General features: G+C 40.5%; 2 protein-coding genes across 4 annotated transcripts in view; both read left to right on the top strand.

The window, feature by feature from the left end:
• On the top strand, positions 1–10963 carry chkb (choline kinase beta). Of its 2 annotated transcripts, XM_051724459.1 has the most exons (11): positions 1–649; positions 2280–2388; positions 2613–2726; positions 2881–3014; positions 3319–3423; positions 5831–5889; positions 6120–6204; positions 6275–6383; positions 6888–6982; positions 7111–7192; positions 9416–10963. In XM_051724459.1, exons 1-11 carry the CDS (start codon positions 348–350, stop codon positions 9470–9472), a joined length of 1251 nt encoding a protein of 416 aa, XP_051580419.1. In that variant the 5' UTR covers positions 1–347; the 3' UTR covers positions 9473–10963. The 2 variants fall into 2 exon arrangements, with proteins under 2 accessions (XP_051580419.1, XP_051580420.1); XM_051724460.1 differs by lacking the exon at positions 7111–7192.
• Positions 10964–17846: 6883 nt separating this feature from the next.
• Positions 17847–22701, top strand: part of LOC127455876 (carnitine O-palmitoyltransferase 1, liver isoform-like) — a 37119-nt gene continuing 32264 nt past the window's right edge. Inside the window, exons 1-2 of one of the 2 annotated variants that reach the window (XR_007899748.1) lie at positions 17847–18149; positions 21987–22148. Coding sequence is in view for 1 of the 2 variants with exons in the window: in XM_051724025.1 (XP_051579985.1) it covers positions 22008–22148 (141 nt within the window). In the remaining variant the exon portion in view is untranslated. The remainder of the gene's footprint in view (positions 18150–21986; positions 22149–22701) is intronic. The other variant, XM_051724025.1, reaches the window with a different exon arrangement.

Below are 22701 nucleotides of genomic sequence, written 5' to 3'. Positions count from 1 at the left end.
CGTCAGTCATTTATAACCCACCTGCGATGCCATTACATCGCTAACGGTCAGCTCGCGACTAGGAAGTAGTGAGAGTTGTACAACGAAAATGTGTGATTAACAGCCGGTACAATTTGTTAATACGCGCACGTATCAACCGTATCAGTTCAGGAAATATCATGTGAAAAAATCCGTCGGGTTTTGTAAACGTTGTCCTGAGTATTTCATTGTGCGTTCGCGATACTCATTCACGTGCGTTTATTCACGCATATTTAATACCTCTGCTGTGCCGCATCTTTAATTGTAGCGGTTCGGCTTCGGTTCTCTCACTGTCTTTAAGGAACATTGGGCTTCTAGCGCGAAACATCATGCATTCGGGACAGAAAACGAAATGCATGAGTGATGTAGCTGAAGATTTAGGTAGATGCGGGAAGAGTGACAGATCTGGCTGCGCCGACTCACTGCTGGTGACCGAAGAGAGACACCTGAGAGCGGCTAGTCCACGCGGCGCAAACGGGGATGAAGACTCGGAAGCGGAGTCCCATCAGGACGGGCGTACCGTGGATGTGGACCCGGATACAAGGAGGAGGGCGTTCAGCTGGTGCCGTGACTTTCTGTCCGGGTCATGGAGGACTATATCAGAACATGACTTTGAAATCACAATAGTCAGGTGAGACTGCCTGTAAATAATGTTTAATAAGTCTTAAGATGTCTACATGCCCATCTTTACCCCAGCCAGGGGTGTAGATTCTAGGGGGATGGGGGGAGGTAACACCCCAATGTTCAAGCCAAATCTACACCCTTGACCTCAGCTCTTAACCAAAGTCAGATTTGTGTTTACAGTTATGTTACTATTGCTATTTTTTTTTTTTTTATTGCACCACAGTGTAAATAATAGGAACAATACTTAAAGCTAAGGATGCATCGATGTATCGGCCAATTGTGGCCAAATTGAAAACCATCAGCATATCGGTTATAAGCATGAAAACGCCGATATGAACAACCGATGGTTGATTTATAATTAATTAGTAACGCACTTCGTTAAAAACTCAAACCAAAATTAATAATAGCCACAATATGTAGAAGGATTGGCAATCACATGTCTTGTCACTGCAAAAACAGGAGTGCAAAAATGTTTTAGAAGTACAAAATAACCTGTTTTCATATCAATCATCATGTTATCTTATTTAGTTATTTTTGTTGTCTTTTTACCTTATATTTATTTTTCATTGTGGCTCTCTTAAAATTGTTGGCCTGTTATGTGTTCAACAGATCCAATCCATGTTCAATGGAAATCAATTATTGTTAGAACAGTGAAAAAGACTTTATGTATTTGTACATTTTTAAAAGATAATAACAAAGTAAAACCGTGATCTGATGACAAAATAAGGTCGGTATCGGCCTATGGTCTTTTGTTAAAATCGGTATTGGTAATTTTCGTATAGGTGCATCCCTACTTATACATATAATGCCATACAATTGCTAGAAATTGGTGTAAACTCCAAATCCCCTTTACAAGGACATAGAAATTACAATATCAAATAAGTTGAATCGTTAAGGACTTGATGGCATTTCAAAGTTACTGAAAGCAATGGAATTTGTCGGGAATGCCCATGCCAAATGGTGTATGTAGTAGTCGACCAATATTGGTTTTTCAATGGCCGATACCGATATCTGGAGAGCAGGATGGCCGATATAAATGGCGATAAATATAATATAGTTTAACAACAGCAAGTCAGATGTACACAAAATTTCTTACGTGAAACAAACACTTATTTTATGCAATATTATCTCACATTTGCTTAAACTCGAAAAGAAAAGTGTTGACTATCCATTGACAAATCTATTGGTAGATTTGGAACTAAAACAAGGGCAGTGGTGGATTTAGGCAAGGGTGGCACGCCCCCCCAGTCAACAACTTCGCCCCCCTACCCCCCCAGGTCAACAACTTCGGGGGCGTCCTCATTTACAATCATCCCCCCATCCCCCACCCCCGGGTCAACAACTTTGGGGGCGTGATGAAGCGGGTTTAGCCCAGGGCTAGAACCGCAACTGAACAAGGGAAAGTTAAAACTTCTGTTAATCGCCCAAACGAAAACGGTTATCTTTGAAAAATGGCCAAATAGCGGCCAATTAATCGGCCTGGCCTATTATATCGGTCTATCGCTAGTTGTATGATCAGAATTTTATACATCTCTGTAATTAGCTGAGCAGAAACCCTACTTATTCTTTGTTAGATTACAATTCTTTGTTTTCTGCTAGTCTAAACACCTACTTTTGACCTTTGTTTATGTCTGCAGTGGAGGCCTCAGTAACCTGCTGTACATGTGTAGTTTGCCCGACAATGTTCAACCCACCGGGGTCGAACCTCGAAGAGTTCTGCTCCGGATCTATGGTGCCATTCTTCAGGTTGGTCACCCTGAAACATAGAGATAGTCTTGTTGCACCTTGTAAATGAATTAGGCCAACATCATGGAAAAATTCTATTGCAAAACCAAACTGATAAGACTTGATATCTTTATTAGAACTCAATCTTGCCTGCTGACTGATGTCGGAGAAACCTTTGTCACAATTAGATATCTAATTTTTGCTTGTACTTATATCAGTTTGTCTATGTATCTTGGCACACACAGGGAGTAGATTCTCTTGTTTTGGAAAGTGTGATGTTTGCCATTTTAGCAGAGAGACAGTTGGGCCCGCGTCTCTATGGCATTTTCCCAGAGGGTCGTCTGGAGCAGTACTTGCCCGTGAGTCTTGCACCGAAACCAGACACTACATGCATGTTGTAAAATCAACCTTTAAATATACACTTCACAAAGTAGTCGTGCTTCACACTTTAAACACAACATTTTTCCACATAAGCAAAGTTTGATCAATGTCACATCTTTTTCTCTTCCGCAGAGTGAGCGCTTGCGTACAGAGCAGTTGGGGTATCCAGAAATCTCTGCTGAAATAGCCAGTAAGATGGCACGTTTCCACGCCATGGAGATGCCATTCAACAAAGAACCCAAATGGTTGTTTGAAAACATTGATCGGTAAATGTCTTGCATTATTAATGCCCTTAAAAGCCCTTCAGCTATGGCAGCACACACCACCTTAATCATATACATCCTCTTTTTTTTTTTTTACAAATACTTAAAATACTTTCTCCTATCCTTTCCTAATATGCACCTTTCAAAACAATGCTTTGTTTGTTTGAGAATCTCAACCAGTCAGACACTGAAACATTGGTTCATCCAGTGGCGTGAGTTTGGGGCGGGACTGTCTTATCAGTTTGTTGTGAATGTTTATAAAGGCATCAGTGTTGAAATGACCATGTTTGTGTGCCATTCTGAACAGGTACATGAAGCAAGTTATGATGATAACATTTGTGCGAGAAGCTCACATCAAAAAATTCAAAAAACTGATGAAGTATGATCTTCCTGCAGAACTGGAAAGTCTGAGGTGAGAGCGAGGATGATAATGTTAATTATAAGAGGCGAGATGGTTGATTGAAGACATGCTGTCAAACTTGAACATTCAGATAACAGCAATTGATGGGCCACAGACATGCAGTAGTCTGTCAATGATCAACCAAAAGGTCATCTAGCATAGCAGAGGCCACGGACATGTACACAAAGAGTATAAAATGTTAATGCAATTGCCAACACGGTGTGTTTATAATGATGGCTGGCTTATTACATCAGTTTCTCTCCATATGGTCTTGCCATCTGTTTTGCTGGCAGTGTAAGGTCAGCGCAAGATCATCCACTGCATGGCTGTTTTGTTTGTATTTATGCACGTGTGTTTGTGTGTGGGGTTTCTGTAGCTCAGCTGGTAGAGCATGACGCTAGCAATGCCAAGATTATGGGATGGATTCCCAGGGAACACACTAACTGTAAAAACGTATACAGTAAAGTCGCTTTGGATAAAAGTGTCTGCATAAATGTAAATGTGTGTGTGTATGCTGAAACCTGCAGTGGGCCACTCACACAGGACACGTTCTTTTGTTAAATACAGGAATATTTGGAGCACAGCGGAAAGTAGGGATGTCAAAAGTACCGGTACTTCGGTACCAAGTAAATACTAAAATAAAAAAGATGTAACGATACCGGTGTTTATGTAGTACGCCGCGCGATGTCTGGCTGGCATAAGACTGCTTTCAAATGCTCACACATGAATTTGACATTTGGGGGAAAAATGCACAATCAAATAAAAATATGTCCTAGTATGAAAATTAAACCGCAAAAGGATTTGATTAATTAAATATACTGTCTGCATGTGCTTCGCACTTTACAGTGACCATGTTTACATGCACTTAAGAAAACGGTTTATTCCAGGGTTTTTGCTGAAAGCGGCGTTCTGATACGTCATGTAAACGAGAGCGCCGATTTCCTTACGCTGTTTAAAGGATTAAGAGAAAGCGGTTTAACACATCCAGGTTCCTCCCGGAGAACGCGGCTTATGTTAAATACGTCCGCTGCATTCTAACAGGTTTTTGAGGAGCCTAACAAGTCAACACAGCGGGAAGATTTCAACATTTCTGGGAGTACAGTAGGAAAAGCACATGTATTATAAACTATACCCATTTATACACACCAGTGTAAAATATCGACGGTCCCTCACGTTCGCGTATATACGCTCGTACATTGAGGGAATCCCGGAGTTTTATATCGCAATGGAAAGTTATGGAAAAAAACAGCAACCTCTCTGGAATATCTGGAAATTAAACAGAGCAACGGAGAATAAAAATAGTGATACCAATTGGATACCATGTTTGTTATTTACACAAGCGTCTCGGGGGCATTATACTGCTGTGGAGAAAGCTGCTTACTGACCTAGCCGCATGTATACAAGTATAGATTACACCGCTTATACAGTGCATGTAAACAGGAACGCTGCTTCCTCACAATAACCCGCTTTCTGGTGTCAAGCCGCTCATATGCTAAAATCACCTCATTAAGAGCATCACGTGCTTTGCGTGTTGTAATAGATGTCAGAACAGAGCGCTTATTCACTGTGAAGTGCGTAGTGCCTGCAGACTGTGTTTATATAATTAAATCGCAGCATTTTGCACTTTAATAATCACACTGGGCTATTTAAACAACTGCTTATCCGGAGGTGTGATGCTTCCATCAAAAACACACAAAAAACCCGAAAAGCCTTCATGTCAAAATAAAAGCTCCATTCAACTCAAGACAGAAATATTTTAATACTGTATAGTAAACTGTAATATTTAATTGAAAAACACGAATATAGTTGTTTTAATTTATTATTTACTTTAATACATTTAACCGGTATTGGTGAAATGACTACTGAATTTGTAAGCCTTGTGGCTTTACCTTTGAAGTAGTGTGTATTTTAGCATTTATCGACTGGCCCCATTCACTTCCCTTGCAATGCCATACTGCAACAACTATTTTAAATAGTTGCTCTCAATTGAGCTTAACTTGTAATGAACCCAAAACATTCCTTTAAAGACACAGGGCTCATGGTGCGAGATGCTGAAAAAAAGAGTAAGACGTAGTTTGACCGTTCAAAGACATCCATCTAGTGCATATTTGATTACATAGAAAAACAAATAGAAAACGGCGCAAAAATGTAAGCAAGAACGTGTCCTCTGTGAATGGCCCCCATTAGGCACATTTACAGGAAGCTGTATTCTGTGCATACTCAGCCCACATAGTCAATCACACACACACGCACATACTGTGATTGTGTAACTTTTCTCTGAATAGAGCCTCTGTGTGTCTTTCAGCCCAGTGCATCTCATTTTGTTCAATGCCGTTTTTGAAACCACGAAAACAAGTATTTTAAAATCAGGTGTACAGAAGTAATGTCTAATCATGTACTTTCACCCTGTCTGTCTCAGGTCACTGCTGGCTGCAACTCCCTCTCCAGTTGTGTTTTGCCATAATGATGTCCAGGAAGGTAGAATATCCTTCTTTACCCACACATACACATACTAGTGTCATGCCAGTTGCTTTGCACCTTTGGTGATCTGATACAGGCCTGCTAGTCTCTGTTGTGTTGTACCCATATGCAAGAGATATGCCCTTTCACCTACAAAATCAAACTTTTCATGACCGTGTCTGAATAATCAAGATGCAATCAGTAATCTGGTATAGATCAAAGTTTACCATCTACATTTTGTTCTTTAGGAAATATCCTCATGTTGGATGGCAGGGAAAATTCATCTGACAAACTAATGCTCATAGACTTTGAATACAGCAGCTATAACTACAGGTAAATTATGATTACATGTAACTCGGATGATAAAATGACAATTCTGAATTTTGATCTGCTCTGGTTGCAGAGGCTTTGACTTCGGGAATCATTTCTGTGAATGGATATATGACTACACATATGATCAATGGCCCTTCTATAAGGCAAAAGTGGAAAATTACCCCAACAGACAACAGCAAGTGAGTCACAACCTTCCAGCACACACACTGCACTTTATCATGCATATCAATTGTTTTGGCAAAGGTTAAAATGTTACAGAACTAACCAGAGAAGTATGATATTCATAAGGCATCTTGGTACTAATTTTAAGAATGTTAATACAGCACATCAAGGCAAATTGTATTTGAGTTTAAAGTGCATGCTTGCATGATCCATTCATTTGTGTTGGTTATGTAGTTTCCATTTATGGCCACCAAGTGGAGAGTTGTGGAACTGATGTCATTAAAAGTGTGTCAAAGGTTAACTGATGCAATGTCAATATTAACAAGCATAAAATCATTAGAAAGGAGTGACATTATTTCCTGGAGCAGGAGACTTGTAACGATACACTACATCAATCCTTTTCAAATAACTAATAGTATGTTTTAAATATATCGAGCCGTGCATCAAAATTGGAAAAAGTCTTGAAGTAAAATTGAGAGTGTAGTACCTCACAATAGTCTCTTTTGCGGTTTGATTTTCAGTTGCATTTTATCAGACACTATCTGTCAGAGCGAGGGGGCGCTGTACATGAAGACCAAGCCAGAACAGAAGAGGAGATGATAATCGAGGCAAACCGGTACGTTTTACATGTACTACTCAGACTGTTGTTGACAACGTGAAACATGTCACACTGTATGATGAGTTTTCACTTATGCCCACTAACCTCCCTGTGTTCAAAACTCTCAATCAAACACACACAAACAGGTTTGCCCTTGCGTCTCACTTCCACTGGGGTCTGTGGTCCATTATCCAAGCCAAGATCTCCAAAATCGAGTTTGGATACATGGTAAACTCTAAGATATACATATACGGGTGTTTCTTCTACTTCAGGAACGTTTATGTTCTAGGGGTTGATTATTATTAAAACAAACATTTCACATTTTTTCTTTTTGTTTTATAAAGGTCACATTAAAACTGGCCTTCGTCATTTATTTTTGGTGCTTTTCAAATGTCTTTTAGGCATAGATTTGAGTGTGTTTTAGCCTTGTCCCAGACCTAGACTTTCAATATTAAACTATGAAAATCCCTTGGAGAAATACAAATTCTGACATGTTTAATGATCATCTAAACAGACTGAAATAAACATGAAAAATGTCAATATTTATTGCGTGAAACAAATATCAAAAAGTCTTTTTAAATAGTTCGACTGTCCCAGAGTGGCGTCATTTCCACCACACCAAACAATTTTGCCCCTAATTAAGTTTTTTCAAAAGTTAAATTGTTTTATTTATTTATTTATTTATTTTTGGGGGGATTTTTCCCCTTTTTCTCCCAATTTGGAATGCCCAATTCCCAATGCGCTCTAAGTCCTCGTGGTGGCATAGTGATTCAGTCTGGGCGGTGGAGGACGAATCCCAGTTGCCTCCGCGTCTGAGACAGTCAACCCGCGCATCTTATCACGTGGCTTGTTGAGCGCGTTGCCACGGAGACATAACGCGTGTGGAGGCTTCACGCCATCCACCGCGGCAATCACGCTCAATTCACCACGCGCCCCACCGAGAACGAACCACATTATAGCGACCACAAGGAGGTTACCCCATGTGACTCTACCCTCCCTAGCAACCGGGCCAATTTGGTTGCTTAGGAGACCCGGCTGGAGTCACTCAGCACGGCCTGGGATTCGAACTAGCGAACTCCAGGGGTGGTAGCCAGCGTATTTTACCACTGAGCTACCCAGGCCCCTAAATTGTGTATTTTTAACCAAATTAAATACAACATTTAGGTTTTTTACATTTAGTTAAAAATTACTCGATTCATTTTGATGGATTTTTGTTTTTAAATTTAAAGACGTAAATCTTAAAATAAAAATTCTGGAGTGTGCTTGATAACCAAGTGGACAAAAGTGTCAGTGAAGAGCATGCTTGAGATGAAATATGAGAGAAAACAAAGAAAACTCAAGAGAAATATCACTCGAGAGCAGGGACTAAAAACAGTCCAAGGAACGAAAACTGAAAACGAACGAAATGTTTAGCAGAATGTAACCAAAAAAGTGATTTTCAATTGTTCCGGAGTGAAAGCTATATTATTACGTGCTGGAAACCAGTTATAACCGGTTGATTTCGTTCCGATAATTTTTTTCATAAAAAACCAAAGGGTTTATCACAGTATATTTTTGGAACTACACCACAACATGTTGCCCGAAAAAATGAAACGTGTGCTTTGATCCTGAAGGAAACTGCTGCATCACACATTTCTTTACCTAATCGCCCGTTGTGGATGTCGTATTCTGTGAATGAAGACATTTTTAACAACTATGTGTAATTACTACATACAGTATACATGCACAGCTAATTCAGATACAAGGAAAACATTCTTAGAGGTTACGTTTCTCAATTACGTTTCCAGGTCTTCGCTGAATTATTGTTAGATATGATGCATTAATACAGATTTGATGCTGCCGGGTTTTTGACTCGGAAGCAGATCTGTAAATAAAATTATACTTTTTAATTAACTGTATGCTTATGATTTCTATGCTGATAAATCCACCAAACAGGAAAAAATTTAATTGCTAATTTTGGTTTATTTTGGTGAGGCAAGTGGCTTAATTTGGGCTTGTTTTTCCAGACCGTTGAGATCTGGCAACACTGCAGTTGGTATTCTTCCACCCCCTTTCTCTTAGTGCAGAGTACTGTCACTTTAAAAAGAGCAGTAGACTTTACTTACTAAATGTCCACAGTGCTAAAAGTGCCCGAAGTTGAAGTAACACCCATATAAACTTTTTCATAGTTGCAATACATGTTGGTAAAGTCTGTCTGTATTTTACGCTTCACTATTTCTGAATCCAAAACATTAGAGGTCATATGCACTACTTATTGAGTAGTGTATATACAGTATATTATAGTGCACTACAATATGTAATCGTGAACTAGTAAGTGATATTTCTTAACTGCATGAATAATCGGAATAATTCTGCATTATAGTTGTGTATGCAGTAAACATAGCTGTGAATACAAAACAAATCACCTCATTCCTTTCTTCCCCTCGTTCTTGTGTTTCTGTATGTCTGCAGGACTATGCACTGCACAGATTTGACACATACTTCAAACAGAAGAAGCTCTTTTCCTGAATTCTTTCCTGCTCTTAACGTGTATGCTTGATATAATCTTGTATCACTCATTACTGTATATTTTGTTTATTTAATCATTCAAGAAAGGGCCCAGTAAAAAAGATTTAGACTTGTAAAGAACATAACGGTTATGTTGGGTGAACATCATTCTTAATTCATGACAATAATAATAATAATAATAATAATAATAATAATAATAAAAACAGACAAAAATGGGAAGATAAAAAAATATAAGCAAAAGAAAAAAACAATTCCTTATGTATGTGTTTTGACTGAATAGTAAATACAGTTCATGTCATACTGCTAAACTGTAAAGAGCAAACCGTCAAAATAATTAGTTAATTTATTTATAATAATGTAGCTGCAATTTTGTGTAAAACACAGTCCAAATGAAGTCTGTAGTCCTGGTTTCACATGCTGTCATTTCTTTTTCCTATCATATGAAAAACAGTATAGTATCTCTTCCTGTGCTGCTTTGTTTATATACTGTGAAGTATGCATTGCACATCTATTATTTAAACCAACTTGAGTCCATCTATTGATTAGTTTAAGAATCTGTGTAAACAAAGATCACTACTTGGCTTCATTTTGATTATGAATGGCTATGTTTAGGTAATATTTAGACATGACCTTTCTCTCTCCTGCCATATTCATTATATGCTGCAATAACTCATGTCAAAGTATGGATCAATGCCACAATATCCAAAATACATGTGTATACATGTCATTCACTTCTCATCACTTTAAGAGCAAAGGTGTTTTAGGAACTACAATCTTCTTGTAGTTAATGGTTTAAATAGTTCATATATTTACATCTAATTCTGGAAAATTGTGCATCCAACAACCTGGTTTTTCATATTTTAATGTATGCAAAACATGTTTTGTCCTTTTGTGCTTCTATAAACTGCTAAAGTGCTTTTATTTTTTAATTGCTGTTTGTTTTATGCTTATTTATAATTTTGTGTTGTCCAAAGCAATTCAACTGTCAGTGAAATTTTATGCAGTAAACCAAATGTATATTCCACTGCATTATGAGTCCCCAATTGAAAAATGGCAACACAAAAGCATGAAGGCAAATGCATGCTAGTATTATACAATGATTTGGTGGGGACGGATCTTTGGCTCTTCTTATAGTGGGAGTGTTTGAATGGTCAAGCTAATCTGTAATCTGTATATCATTTTCGCCATGCTTTTTGGTGTCCCCATATGTAGTAGCATCTCTAAATTCAGGGGCAAAAGTGAGGGATCATTTGTATATTGGGCTGGTCTAATTAAACATATGCTCCCAAATTCCTAATATGTATCCACGTTGATATTGAATCTGTGATTCTTAAAATTGATTTGTGCTGCAGTTGTACTATTAGAACCAATGTGTAGATTTCTACATCTGAATCTGTGGCAAATTTGTGTTATACTATATAACACTAGTATACTGTTTTTGTTTGTTTGTTTATTTGTATTGCCATCATCCATTAAAACTACACATCCTGACATTTGTGTGAATATTGTATTTGAATTTGCAAGCCTAATGGCAAAAGATCTGAGCAGCTAGCACAACGTTTACATCCATTATAAATCTCCATAAATAGGAGAGATGTTTTGGGTTGAAAGTGTCATCAGAATATATTTTAAATAAGATACAGCAGCACACAAAACACCACTGGATATTTAGCAATGCAAATTTGTTAATATTGGTGAGAGCAGGGCTAGTTGTCACATGTTTTACTCCTGTGAATATTTCTCAGGATATGTTTATTTTTGAAAGTCAGTTTCTGCATAGCCACATATCTTTACGTTTTGGCTACAAAAAAAGCTATTGACCATTTTCACCATTATTGCCCAGAAAAAAAAAAAGCTCATTAAACACGCATTGAGCTAGTAGCATGGCATGTTGTCACACTATATGGGGACGTTGGGAGTTCCACGATCACCACCACCAAAACAAAATCGACACTCTTAAAATCTTCACCTGTATTAAATATCCCATTACGGGCTTTTCAGGATAATTTTAAAAGTAAAGCAATTATGAGGCACTGATTGTTGAAACAAAAATGGAAAAGGTAACACAAAAATATCAAGATGATATTTTGGCCTACAAATATTGTAATTTATCAATTGTATGTCATATGACATTTAAAACACATTAACCTAACTTTTATAGAAAAAAAAAATATATATATTTGCCATTAAATAGTTTAACCTTAATTGAATGTACACCAGTGAGGTGTGATTGTGCTCTTGTTCACCCAAGAGCTACATGACGATAGTCCAAATTAATCCAAATTTACTTTGGATGATAGAATTCACAAAAATTATTCAAATTCTAGATGTTTGTAACCAACATACAAAACCTCTGCTAGAGAGAACATTTGCTCAGTTGGACTTTTGATTACAAATCTTATTGTTACTGAGATATACTGTATGACCCCGTGTGACAACTTGCCCCATTCTCCCCTATACAGTATATAGATAATAATATAAATTAGTTTGCAGAGTCATTGATGGAAAACTAATGTTTACTATGTTATATTAGAATTTAGAATGAATCACAGTCAGTTCTCATCATGGTTCCAGTATTGGGTAATTCAATAGACAGTGCAGGCTTTAAACATTGACATTACAGTATGATTTTCTGTAAAGCTGCTTTGAAATTGTGTATTGTGAAACGCGCTACCCAAATAAAAATGATTTGAATAGAGTGGCCCACAAGCTTATTTTGTTTCCTATGGCAGCACAGCACTCTGAGCTATAGATTCCCTAAAATAGCTCTGGTGTGAGAGCACTGGCACTCCGAGCCTTGAAAACAACCATGCATTTTCAACCAAAGAAACTAGAAGCCTTAGTTGAGATTGTGAGTCAGGCTTGCTTTTGAATGACAGCTAGATAGGTTGAAGAGGCATACAAAACCTGAAAGTCTTTCGACAACCAGAGTCTTCAAAGTTGTAATTTGCAAGCTACCTAAATGAAAACGTGGGTTCTCTGTGGCAGGTCATAGCTGCGGTCTTCATGTATTTTCGCACCTGGCTAAAGAGATGTTTAGAACAGATTAAAAGGTATTTGTGGCTCTAAACTGGGCTCTTTTCGGACAAGCTAATGCAGTAAAGGACAAGTCTGAAAACCTACAGTCAAAAATCTGGAGAACAGATCGAGACTATAGGACCTATTGGCACCAGAGCAACGGACCAATGGTGATGGTACGAATGAGCTCACATACTTTTCATGTGAGTATCTACAGACAGTCTTGGCCCTCAAATAGTTTGAATGCGCAGACAGATGATTTATAAATTGGCACTTCCATGTGTATTTGGAGAAGCTAGCAGACTCCAGTGAATATTTCAGAGCTCTATCCCACTACTGTATGAGAGAGATGACTGAGAAGTTGGTTCACCTGGAACATGTTCCATCTTCAGTCTTTCACAACCTCCTTGAATTCTGCTTCCTACAGCGCTTCTTTGTTTCTGAGAATCTACTTGGGGAACATCTACAGGTGAGCACCTATCTACTGGCTTCCAGCTTCACAGATCGTCTGCTGACTGCCATCTCTCAGGTCCTGAAAGAAGACACATGCCTGGGCTATCTCCAGCTGACTGAGGAGCTCTGCGGTGAGGAGCTCCAAGGAACTGTGCTGTACTACTTGAGCAGGTATCTACTGGAGCTTCCACACCTGAGCAAAAACCTGGATAAAGCCAAGCTTCTCATTTTAAAGTCAAAGGGCACTCCACAATTGTGTTGCCTAAGGAAGGAGAACTTGAAGGATTGACCCGGAAACAGATGCTGCTCAAAAGATTTTAAGGCTGGAGGAAGAATGGGATTATGGGAAATGGAGTTCTCTCACAGACCTGCCTTTTTGTGCAGAAAAGTGGTGCTTCACCACAGCGGTTCTCTATAATCTCATAGGGGGTACAGACACTGTGCGAAGAAGGGCTACGAGTTCAAGATGGCTTCCTTCCGCTACAACCCTTAAACCAATCAGTGGGTATCAACTGCTCCTCTGATTAAGGTATGAATGTTATAGATTTTTCTGACGCATTAGACTTTTCTGACTATTTATTTTTTAATCCCGAAGAATGCAAGTCAGTTGCTTTGCAAATGATAGTACACTCATCTACTTTTTCCTCGCTGGAAAATCTATCTATACCCCACATAAAGTTTCTACGCTTGACAAAGTTGGTCATTAAGCTGGTTTAGGTGGTTTAGCTTGGAAGACCATCCTAGGCTGCGTTTCCTAAAAGCATCGTAAGTTGATTGTAGAGAACATTGGCGTCAATGGTTTCTATGATCTATTTAGACTTATGATGACTTTCTCACAGAAAATTATGACACTTTCCCACTGGTAATTATGACTTTGTGGTGGCGTTCATGTGGCCTGTTGTGATTCAATTAACATTTATACTAGCTGGACGAAGCCAGGCTTAAATCGCATTATCTAGTGTTGCGGAATGACCCGCCCCTCCCTCTCATCTCTCGCCCTGCCTCGTAGGGCCGTCCTTCGGCCAGGCCCACGACGGGAGTTGGGCAGGAGAAGAGAAGAGGTGCATAATTAATAAGCCTCGTTTCGGTCAGCAGATGATGAGGCACACCTGAATTGGATGGAGCCTCATCAACACTACTATGCAAATGCAGAGTGCACCTCTTCTCGGGGAGCCAGCTTCTGTCTCCTTGTGTGCACACACTGGCGTCCTCGCAGATCCATGGGCAGAGCGGAGAGGGTCCGGCCAAGTTAGAAGCATGCCGGAACCATACCCCCAGACCCCCGGAGTGAATTAGATGCGATGCTGGGGGATTGGAGCACGCATAGCAGCCAACGGGCATGGAGGCCGTGCCGCCTTCCCCTCACACTCGCCATGGCTCCAGGAAAGACAGGTCGCCAATAGAGCCGCTGCCCCTTGTGCCACAGATGATGGAGGGGAGCATGTGCGGCTGCCGGACCCCGTCCACATCATGGATCCTGCTCTGTACACTCCCCATCCAACATGAGGCCCCCTTTCATCGCAAAGACGCCAGATTCCACTTTATTTTGGACACTTTCCCCCTTGGACTCTATTTATTCCCATAATTTTACATTTTGTTCATTATTATTTCTAATAAAACCCTCTCCAAGGCTTGACGCAACACCCAATGTGTTTGTCTCTTGCTCACACCGCTCCATGAGGTCTGTTAGTCCGATTTCACAAAAACTTTACTGATTATGTATGGACAATTTCAGGCCAACTAAAGCATTTACCTGACATTTTTAAAAGACGAATTATTGTTTTAGTCCAACTGCAATCGAAGTGCATGTAAACCTACTGAGTGTTGGTCCAAGAATACGCCCAAACAGTATGCAGTTTGGGTATCTCCCTTGTTCACACACCCAATTCTGGTCATGGAACACTCTACTAATGAGCTAATCGGTAGAATCTGGTGTAGAAATGGAAGACATCTGAAAAGTGCCATGTTCGAGGTCCTCTAGGACCAGGATTGAAAAACACTGCCCTTATATCAACACCTAGAGTACATCAACATATCTCAACATTAAAAGGTGATTTTCTTGACCCTCTCAGCACAAGCGTCACTTCAGCACAGCGGTATGTGAAGGGAAGATCTATGTTGTGGGGGGCTGGTATGTGGATTCCCTCGTGACGCCCGACTCCAGTACAGGTGTGTACATGGCTGTGGAGAGGTATGATCCATGGATGGACAGCTGGGCATTTGTTTCCTCCCTCCCTCTCATGGATTTCCAGTTCAGCCTATCTCTCTCCCATGACTCATCCCTCACAACAAGCTTGGGACACTGTCTCTACATACTGGGAAACATCCAGAGAACTGGAGAGAAACTGGTGTTGCGCTATGATTCTAGACAAGGTACAGCTTGGTGTGAAATAGCCTAGTGGTGATGCAAGTGTGTTTGTTACATATTTTCTCTATTAATCTGTCCTCTATTCTTCCCCACAATTGTCTCTCTTCCACTCAGACTGCTGGTGTGAACTACTCCCCACACTAACACGCTCTAATGCTGACCTTCCCAGCTTGCACTTCCTGGGAGCTGCCGGGTGTCAGCTGATTGTGATTGGTGGTAAAAATTCAGGAACCATGGTAACATCTTTCTGCATTGACTCTCAGAAGTGGGGCTGTATCTGAACCATGGAGAAAGGGACATAGGTTCCAGGGGGGATGGGGGGAGGTATCCCCCCCAATAATAAAAACAAGCAAGTACAACACCCCCCCCTCCAATTATTTATTCAATGATCAATGGAAATATGTAAATGCTTCACGCTGCAACCCCCCCAATGTTCAAGCCAAATCTACATCCTTGCATGGAGGAGACCACTTTGATTGACCAGTGCACCCTTCTACATAATGAAGTCTACATGTCAGGGATGAAGGACAACTCTATAGTTAAACAGAACCTAAATTTTCTTTCTATCTCTACTCTTCCCTCACTTCCTGTGTCCACCTGCTATAAGATCCTTTTTCACCTCAACTTCTGACTGCCTGTTGCCTTTTTCTTTTATGAATCTTTACGTTTTTTAACTTCAGCCTATAGAAATTAATGTAAGCAATACAAAACTTCACTAGATATTTTCTCAAAAATCTACAAAATGTAACAACTTGTCTTAAAGGTGCTGTAAATAATGTTTTTATTAAATGACATGCAGAAAACCCTAAACCCTAAAATTCCTTCAGAACACTTTATTAACCACTTAGCAACCACCCAGAACACCTTAGCAACCACATTCCAATGCCCTAGCAGCCACCCAAAACCCTCTAGCAACCACTTAGCAATGCACCAAAATCATTCAGATCAGCTAAGCAACCACTGATCAATGCCCAAGCAAACACCCAGCACACCCTAGCAATATCATAGCACCAGACAACAAATCCTTTAGAACACATCAACAACCACTTAGCAACATCCTAGCAACAACATAGCAACGCACTAAAACTCCTTCAGAGCATCTTAGCGACCACATATCAACACACTAGTAACCACCCAGAATAGCACAGGAACACACTAAAAATCCTTCAGAACACTCTATCAACCACTTAGCAAACACCCAGAACACCTTAGAAACCACTTACTAATGCCCTAGCAGCCACCCAGAATCCCCTAGCAACCACATAGCAACGCACTAAAAATCCTTCAGATCGGCTAACTAACCACTTCACAATGGCCAAGCAAACACCCAGCACACCCTAGCAATCACCAAGCAACAGACTGCAAATTATTCAGACCACCTTAGCAACCACTTAGCAACATCCTATCAACCATATAGCAATGCATTAAAAATCCTTCAGAACACCTTAGCAACCACCAAGAACAGATTTGGAAATAAAAAAATCCTTCAGAACACTATCAACCACTTAGCAACCACATAGCAACAGACTACAAATCCTTTAGAACACCTAAGCAACCACTAAGCAATATCCTAGCAACCACATAGCAACGCACTAAAAATCCTTCAGAACACCTTCGCATCCACATAGCAGCACCCAAGCAACCACCCAGAACAACATAGGAACACACTATAAATCCTTCAGACACTTTATCAACCACTTGGCAACCACCCAGAACACCTTACCAACCACTTTCCAATGGCCTAGCAACCACCCAGAACACCCTAGCAATCACATAGCAACATACTACAAATTCTTCAGAACACCTTATCAACCACTTAGCAACATCCTAGCAACCACCCAGAACACCCTAGCAACCACATAGCAATGCATCAAAAATCCTTCTGAATTCCTTAGCAACCACTTAACAACACCGTAGCAACCACCCAGAACAGATTTGGAACACACAAAATCCTTCAGAACACTTTAACAACCACTTAGCAACCACCCAGAACACCTTAGCAACCACTTACCAACATCCTAGCAACCACATAGCAACGCACTAAAAATCCTTCAGAACACCTTAGCAACCACCTACCAATACCCTAGAACCACCCAAAACACCCTAGCAACCACATAGCAATGCACAAAAAATCACCCCTTCATTGTGGCAGCGACTTTTACATGGACAAACACCATAAGAAACATAAATCTAGTTTTCTGCTATTGTCCACTGAGTTGGACAATATCCTGGATGTGTATTATAAGCCTGCCTCACTTTGTCACCTGCCAAGACCAACACAACTGAGACCTTTTACATAAGACACAAGTCGCATTTCAAAGACATTATACAGTCACATCCTTACATGTACACAAAGTTTATCAGCCTTTTACAACTGTCCTCGGAAGGTTCTGGCATGCAGCTGTGGGATATTTCCAGCTGTAAAAATGTTGGCCTGTGTTTGATCATACAGTGTATACCGACTGTACAGCCACCAGTTTAACTGTGTGCCCTGAGCGTATCCAGTTACACACACACATAGAAACAGTGAGAGAGAGGTTTTGAGTGCCACTAAACGACTGGGGCAGGTAATTTAGAGCATAAGGAAAGAAAGCAAAGCTTACAGCAAACAAGCAACAAGCAAAAAAAGGGAGGGAGAGAAGGAGAACGTGTGTATAGAAGAGGACATAAACAGTGACTGAGTGACAGATTTCCTATTGGAGTGCTTGAGAAGTCAACTGAAGGGCACAAGAGTTCTTCTGAAGAACAGTTCACTTCCATAAAGGAGAGGAAACTGGACCTTCTTAGCCTCAGTTTTGCCTGAATTACACCAGCTTACCCACATCTTGCATATTAAAGGTATTGTAAAGTCATTATAAAGCTTATTAAGGCCCTTTATAGGCAGTCAGATTCTTTCTGTTTGATAATGATTCATTATCAAGTTAATTATGTTTAGTTTGTATCAGGGTGTGCATTCTAATAGCTTGAGAAGAATGATGTCTCTAACCAGAATCATGGATTCTGCAGCCTTACAAAGTTGTACACCTTTTTTATTAAAGCACTTCCAAAGGTGAATTATTCATCTGTTAATAAAATGTTAACATTTACATTCTATTAAAAATGTAGACACTGAGAATTATAATTATTTATACATTTTATTTTATATAAATTATTTTCTAAATTATTAAAATATAATATTAATAATATTTTATTGTCTTTAATTTGATCATTTATATAAAATATTTAATAACATTTTTAAATATGCTTCAAATTGTAATTTTCACATTGTATGTTTGTAAAAGACTGATACCAAGAAAATGTATTTATTTTGACCTGTTTTGTGGTTGACAATTTATTGAGCTTTTAATATTTGTGGCTGATTTCTTAAGATTATTTTGTCATTTTAAATATCAGTTCTTTACATTTAATTGTATATACCTGTACATTTATATAAGACATGGAAATGCTTCCGATTTGTGAGGCCACACGTCAGATGTCACGTGTGTTTTGGCCAGTGTCACAGTGACACATAAGAGCACTACTACGTTATTTCTGACTGTTCAACTTTGCCCCAGTTCTTGTGCCTGCTGACATGGAAAAAGAAACATAAGCTTGATAGTGTGCCATAGATGGACTCAGTGACTTCTCAGTGATACATTTCCTTTATATTTTTCTTTCAGGTTTTAAGCCAAGAGTAAACTGACTTCACATGACTTAAACGTGAACATTATAATATAATAACCTATAAAAGACTTAGAGAAGATTTATACAGGAACATTCGCCCTGGAGCAGCCTGGGGTTAAACAGCACAGTGTTGATGGATTTTAATAGTTCTCCAGTTCATAAATCAGGTTTCTACAGGTGACATTCACAAACAGGACACCACTCATGAAAGACATCCACTAGTGATAACTTGGCATAATTAAAGCAGTAATGTACTGTATATTATCAGAAGCAGGGCCATAATCCCAATAGAAAATTAGTTTACATTCTTGATCATAAAAAAAACTATTTTTGACCAATTAGTCGATACTATTATCCAGTTGTTTTGCTCAAGGGCCCCTATTGGGATTGTGATGGACTGGCCATCTGGAGCACCGGAACTTTTCCCAGTGGGTCGGTCGATTATTGGGCTGGTCAATCACCCCACTCTTATTTATTTAGCACTGCCATTTTGTGGTGTGCATGGAAAAACCAAATACTCCAAAAGTATGATCAGACACCGCTACCCGAATAAACCACGCATCGGGAGAGCAAAGCGGGACCGGCCCTCCTGCGCAACGCATCTACTGGCCGCAGACCAAAAGCCGAACCGAACCAGCCCTCCCGCGCAATGCACCTACTAGCCGCCGAGCGAGACCGGCCCTCCCGCACAATGCATCTACTGGCCGCAGACCAAAAGCCGAACCGGACCAGCCCTCCCGCGCAATGCATCTACTGGTCGCCAAGCTAGACCGGCCCTCCCGCGCAATGCATCTACTGGCCGCTGAGCGAGACCGGCCCTCCTGCGCAATGCATCTACTGGCCGCAGACCAAAAGCCGAACCGGACCAGCCCTCCCGCGCAACGCATCTACTGGCCGCCAAGCAAGACCGGCCCTCCTGCGCAATGCATCTACTGGCCGCAGACCAAAAGCCGAACCAGACCAGCCCTCCCGCGCAACGCATCTACTGGCCGCCAAGCGAGACCGGCCCTCCCACGCAATGCATCTACTGGCCGCCAAGTGAGACCGGTCCTCCCGCGCAATGCATCTACTGGCCGCCGAGCGAGACCGGCCCTCCCGCGCAATGCATCTACAGGCCGCCGAGCGAGACCGGCCCTCCCGTGCAATGCATCTACTGGCCGCTGAGCGAGACCGGCCCTCCCGCGCAATGCTGACAAACCTGCCCTGCACACACACCACAATATATGTCACCGGAGCACCGGAACTTTTCCCAGTGGGCCGGTCGATTATTGGGCTGGTCAATCGCCCCACTCTTATTTATTTAGCACTGCCATTTAGTGGTGTGCATGGAAAAACCAAATACTCCAAAAGTATGATGAAACACCGCTACCTGATTAAACCACGCATCGCGAGAGCAAAGCGGGACCGGCCCTCCTGCGCAATGCATCTACTGGCCGCCGAGCGAGACCGGCCCTCCCGCGCAATGCATCTACTGGCCGCCGAGCGAGACCGGCCCTCCCGCGCAATGCATCTACTGGCCGCCGAGCGAGACCGGCCCTCCCGCGCAATGCATCTACTGGCCGCCGAGCGAGACCGGCCCTCCCGCACAATGCATCTACTGACCGCCGAGCGAGACCAGCCCTCCCGTGCAACGCTGACGAACCTGCTCTGCACACACACCACAATATTAGTCACTTTCATGGTAGTTGTTTTTTATAGTCTCTACACTGATATAGTTTTTCAAAAATGTTGTTTAGAAACCATAATTACATCTGGTAATATGGAGCATGGTTTTACCTGTGATCACCATGTTCTTATTAGAGGGGTCATGAAATTATCTTTTTTATAGTTTTAAAATTTTCCCTGAGGTCTGCTGATAATGTTATAAAGTATTTTATGCATTTAGTAATATATTATTATTTTCAACCCTGTCTCTGGCCCTCTGTCTGAAACACTCGGTTTTGGCCTCAGCACCTCCTTAAAACCTCAACGTAAACGCCCACTGTTATGACTGGCTAACAGCGTGCAGCCCCTCGAAATCAGCCATATTTGAAACTTAATCTGAAGAGAATGAACAACCCTACAGTATTATAAAACTACATTTTAGGGTTTACACATAAAACACATCCAACACATTGCATCCGAATATATTAAACTGTTCATCTCAAGCACGACTGTTAACACTCAGCACTATAAACTATCAAACAGATTTGAAATATTCATGAATGACACAGTTTACTTACTGTTTCGCATCGGGTCCAAGTGTAACTGCTCCATCCTTCAATAATAGTTGCTTTGCAAAGCTTGAATCGTATTATGATTAGTTCACAAGCAATCCACGCTGACATACGATGCAGACACATCCACATGACGCACACACATAGTCCAAAGCATGGTGTGAGCTAGACGCACACACTCTTATCATCACATCGCTGGAAACGTATCAGAATGGTCAAAGGCAACCATCTAGCACATATTTTCATACACCAACAATTAAAAATAGCGCAGATGGGTGAAAGAGTGTGTCCATGATGCGTTCGTGCTCAAAACAACAAGAGGCACAGCGGCTTAATGAAAGATACGTCAAAGATAATGGCATCTCCTCTTCAGAGTTTAACTTGACACACGTCTTTTTAAAGCGGCGTGAGATATGTATCAAGCGGTCAAACATGTCTGTCTAGTGCTTGAATATATACAAAAATAATCCAAAATAGTCCAGATGGGTCTCCTTTGGTGTTAAGCAATAATTAGTAGGCCACAGTAGGCCTATATGTCCTCCTCTCTCAGGAGCCAAGGGTGCATTGATGTAAAGAGGCGGTCATGAATTAATGTACCCCTAGTGACGTAGGGCAGTCGCGGAAGTAGAGAATGAGGGATTTTTACAGCTTGGTTTCAATAAATGCTTTTATTGCATTGGGGATTAAGTTTTGAGTTCTGAAATTTACAGTATGTTTTTATAGTAGAAAGACCTCTTACATTGATTTAAATTTGACCCCTGTAACATGATTTAACATGATAAGTCTCATTCATCAGGACGTGCTTGAGGCCTGTATAATGGCGGAGGCCCATCAGGCAGTGGGCTTTCAGTTCACTGTCACACCTGATGGCATCGACCTGCAGCTGAGCCGTGAGGTGCTCAAACACATCTACCTGTCTGGAGTGACATCATGGAAGAAACGCGCCATACGCTTTAAGGTGAGTTTATAAGTCATAGCTATTAATTTATTTTAGACTATCTATCTATCTATCTATCTGTCTGTCTGTCTGTCTGTCTGTCTAAAAAGTATATCTATCTATCTATCTATCTGTCTGTCTGTCTAGAAAGTATATATATATCTATCTATCTATCTGTCTGTCTGTCTGTCTGTAAAGTAAATCTATCTATCTATCTGTCTGTCTCTCTGTTTGTCCAGTATATCTATCTGTCTGTCTGTCTGTGTGTCTGTCTATACAGTAAATCTATCTATCTGTCTGTCTGTCTGTCTGTCTGTCTAGAAAGTATATCTATCTATCTATCTGTCTGTCTGTCTGTCTGTCTGTAAAGTAAATCTATCTATCTATCTGTCTGTCTCTCTGTCTGTCCAGTATATCTATCTGTCTGTCTGTCTGTGTGTCTGTCTATCTGTCTGTCTGTCTGTCTGTACAGTATATCTATCTATCTATCTATCTATCTATCTATCTATCTATCTATCTGTCTGTCTGTCTGTCTGTCTGTCTGTCTAGAAAGTATATCTATCTATCTGTCTGT

Source organism: Myxocyprinus asiaticus, chromosome 18, assembly GCF_019703515.2.
Source record: "Myxocyprinus asiaticus isolate MX2 ecotype Aquarium Trade chromosome 18, UBuf_Myxa_2, whole genome shotgun sequence".
NCBI lineage: Eukaryota > Metazoa > Chordata > Actinopteri > Cypriniformes > Catostomidae > Myxocyprinus > Myxocyprinus asiaticus.
The sequence above is the reverse complement of the archived record's forward strand: the minus strand, read 5'-3'. Positions and strand labels throughout refer to the sequence as shown.

What these genes read in the sequence shown, in the direction of transcription:
- chkb (XM_051724459.1), top strand. Translation starts at nt 348, where the DNA reads ATGCATTCGGGACAGAAAACGAAATGCATGAGTGATGTAGCTGAAGAT. An exon ending in GTCTGGAGCAGTACTTGCCC is followed by an intron (nt 2,727 to 2,880) that starts GTGAGTCTTGCA and finishes TCTCTTCCGCAG; the next exon opens with AGTGAGCGCTTGCGTACAGA. An exon ending in GCAGAACTGGAAAGTCTGAG is followed by an intron (nt 3,424 to 5,830) that starts GTGAGAGCGAGG and finishes TGTCTGTCTCAG; the next exon opens with GTCACTGCTGGCTGCAACTC.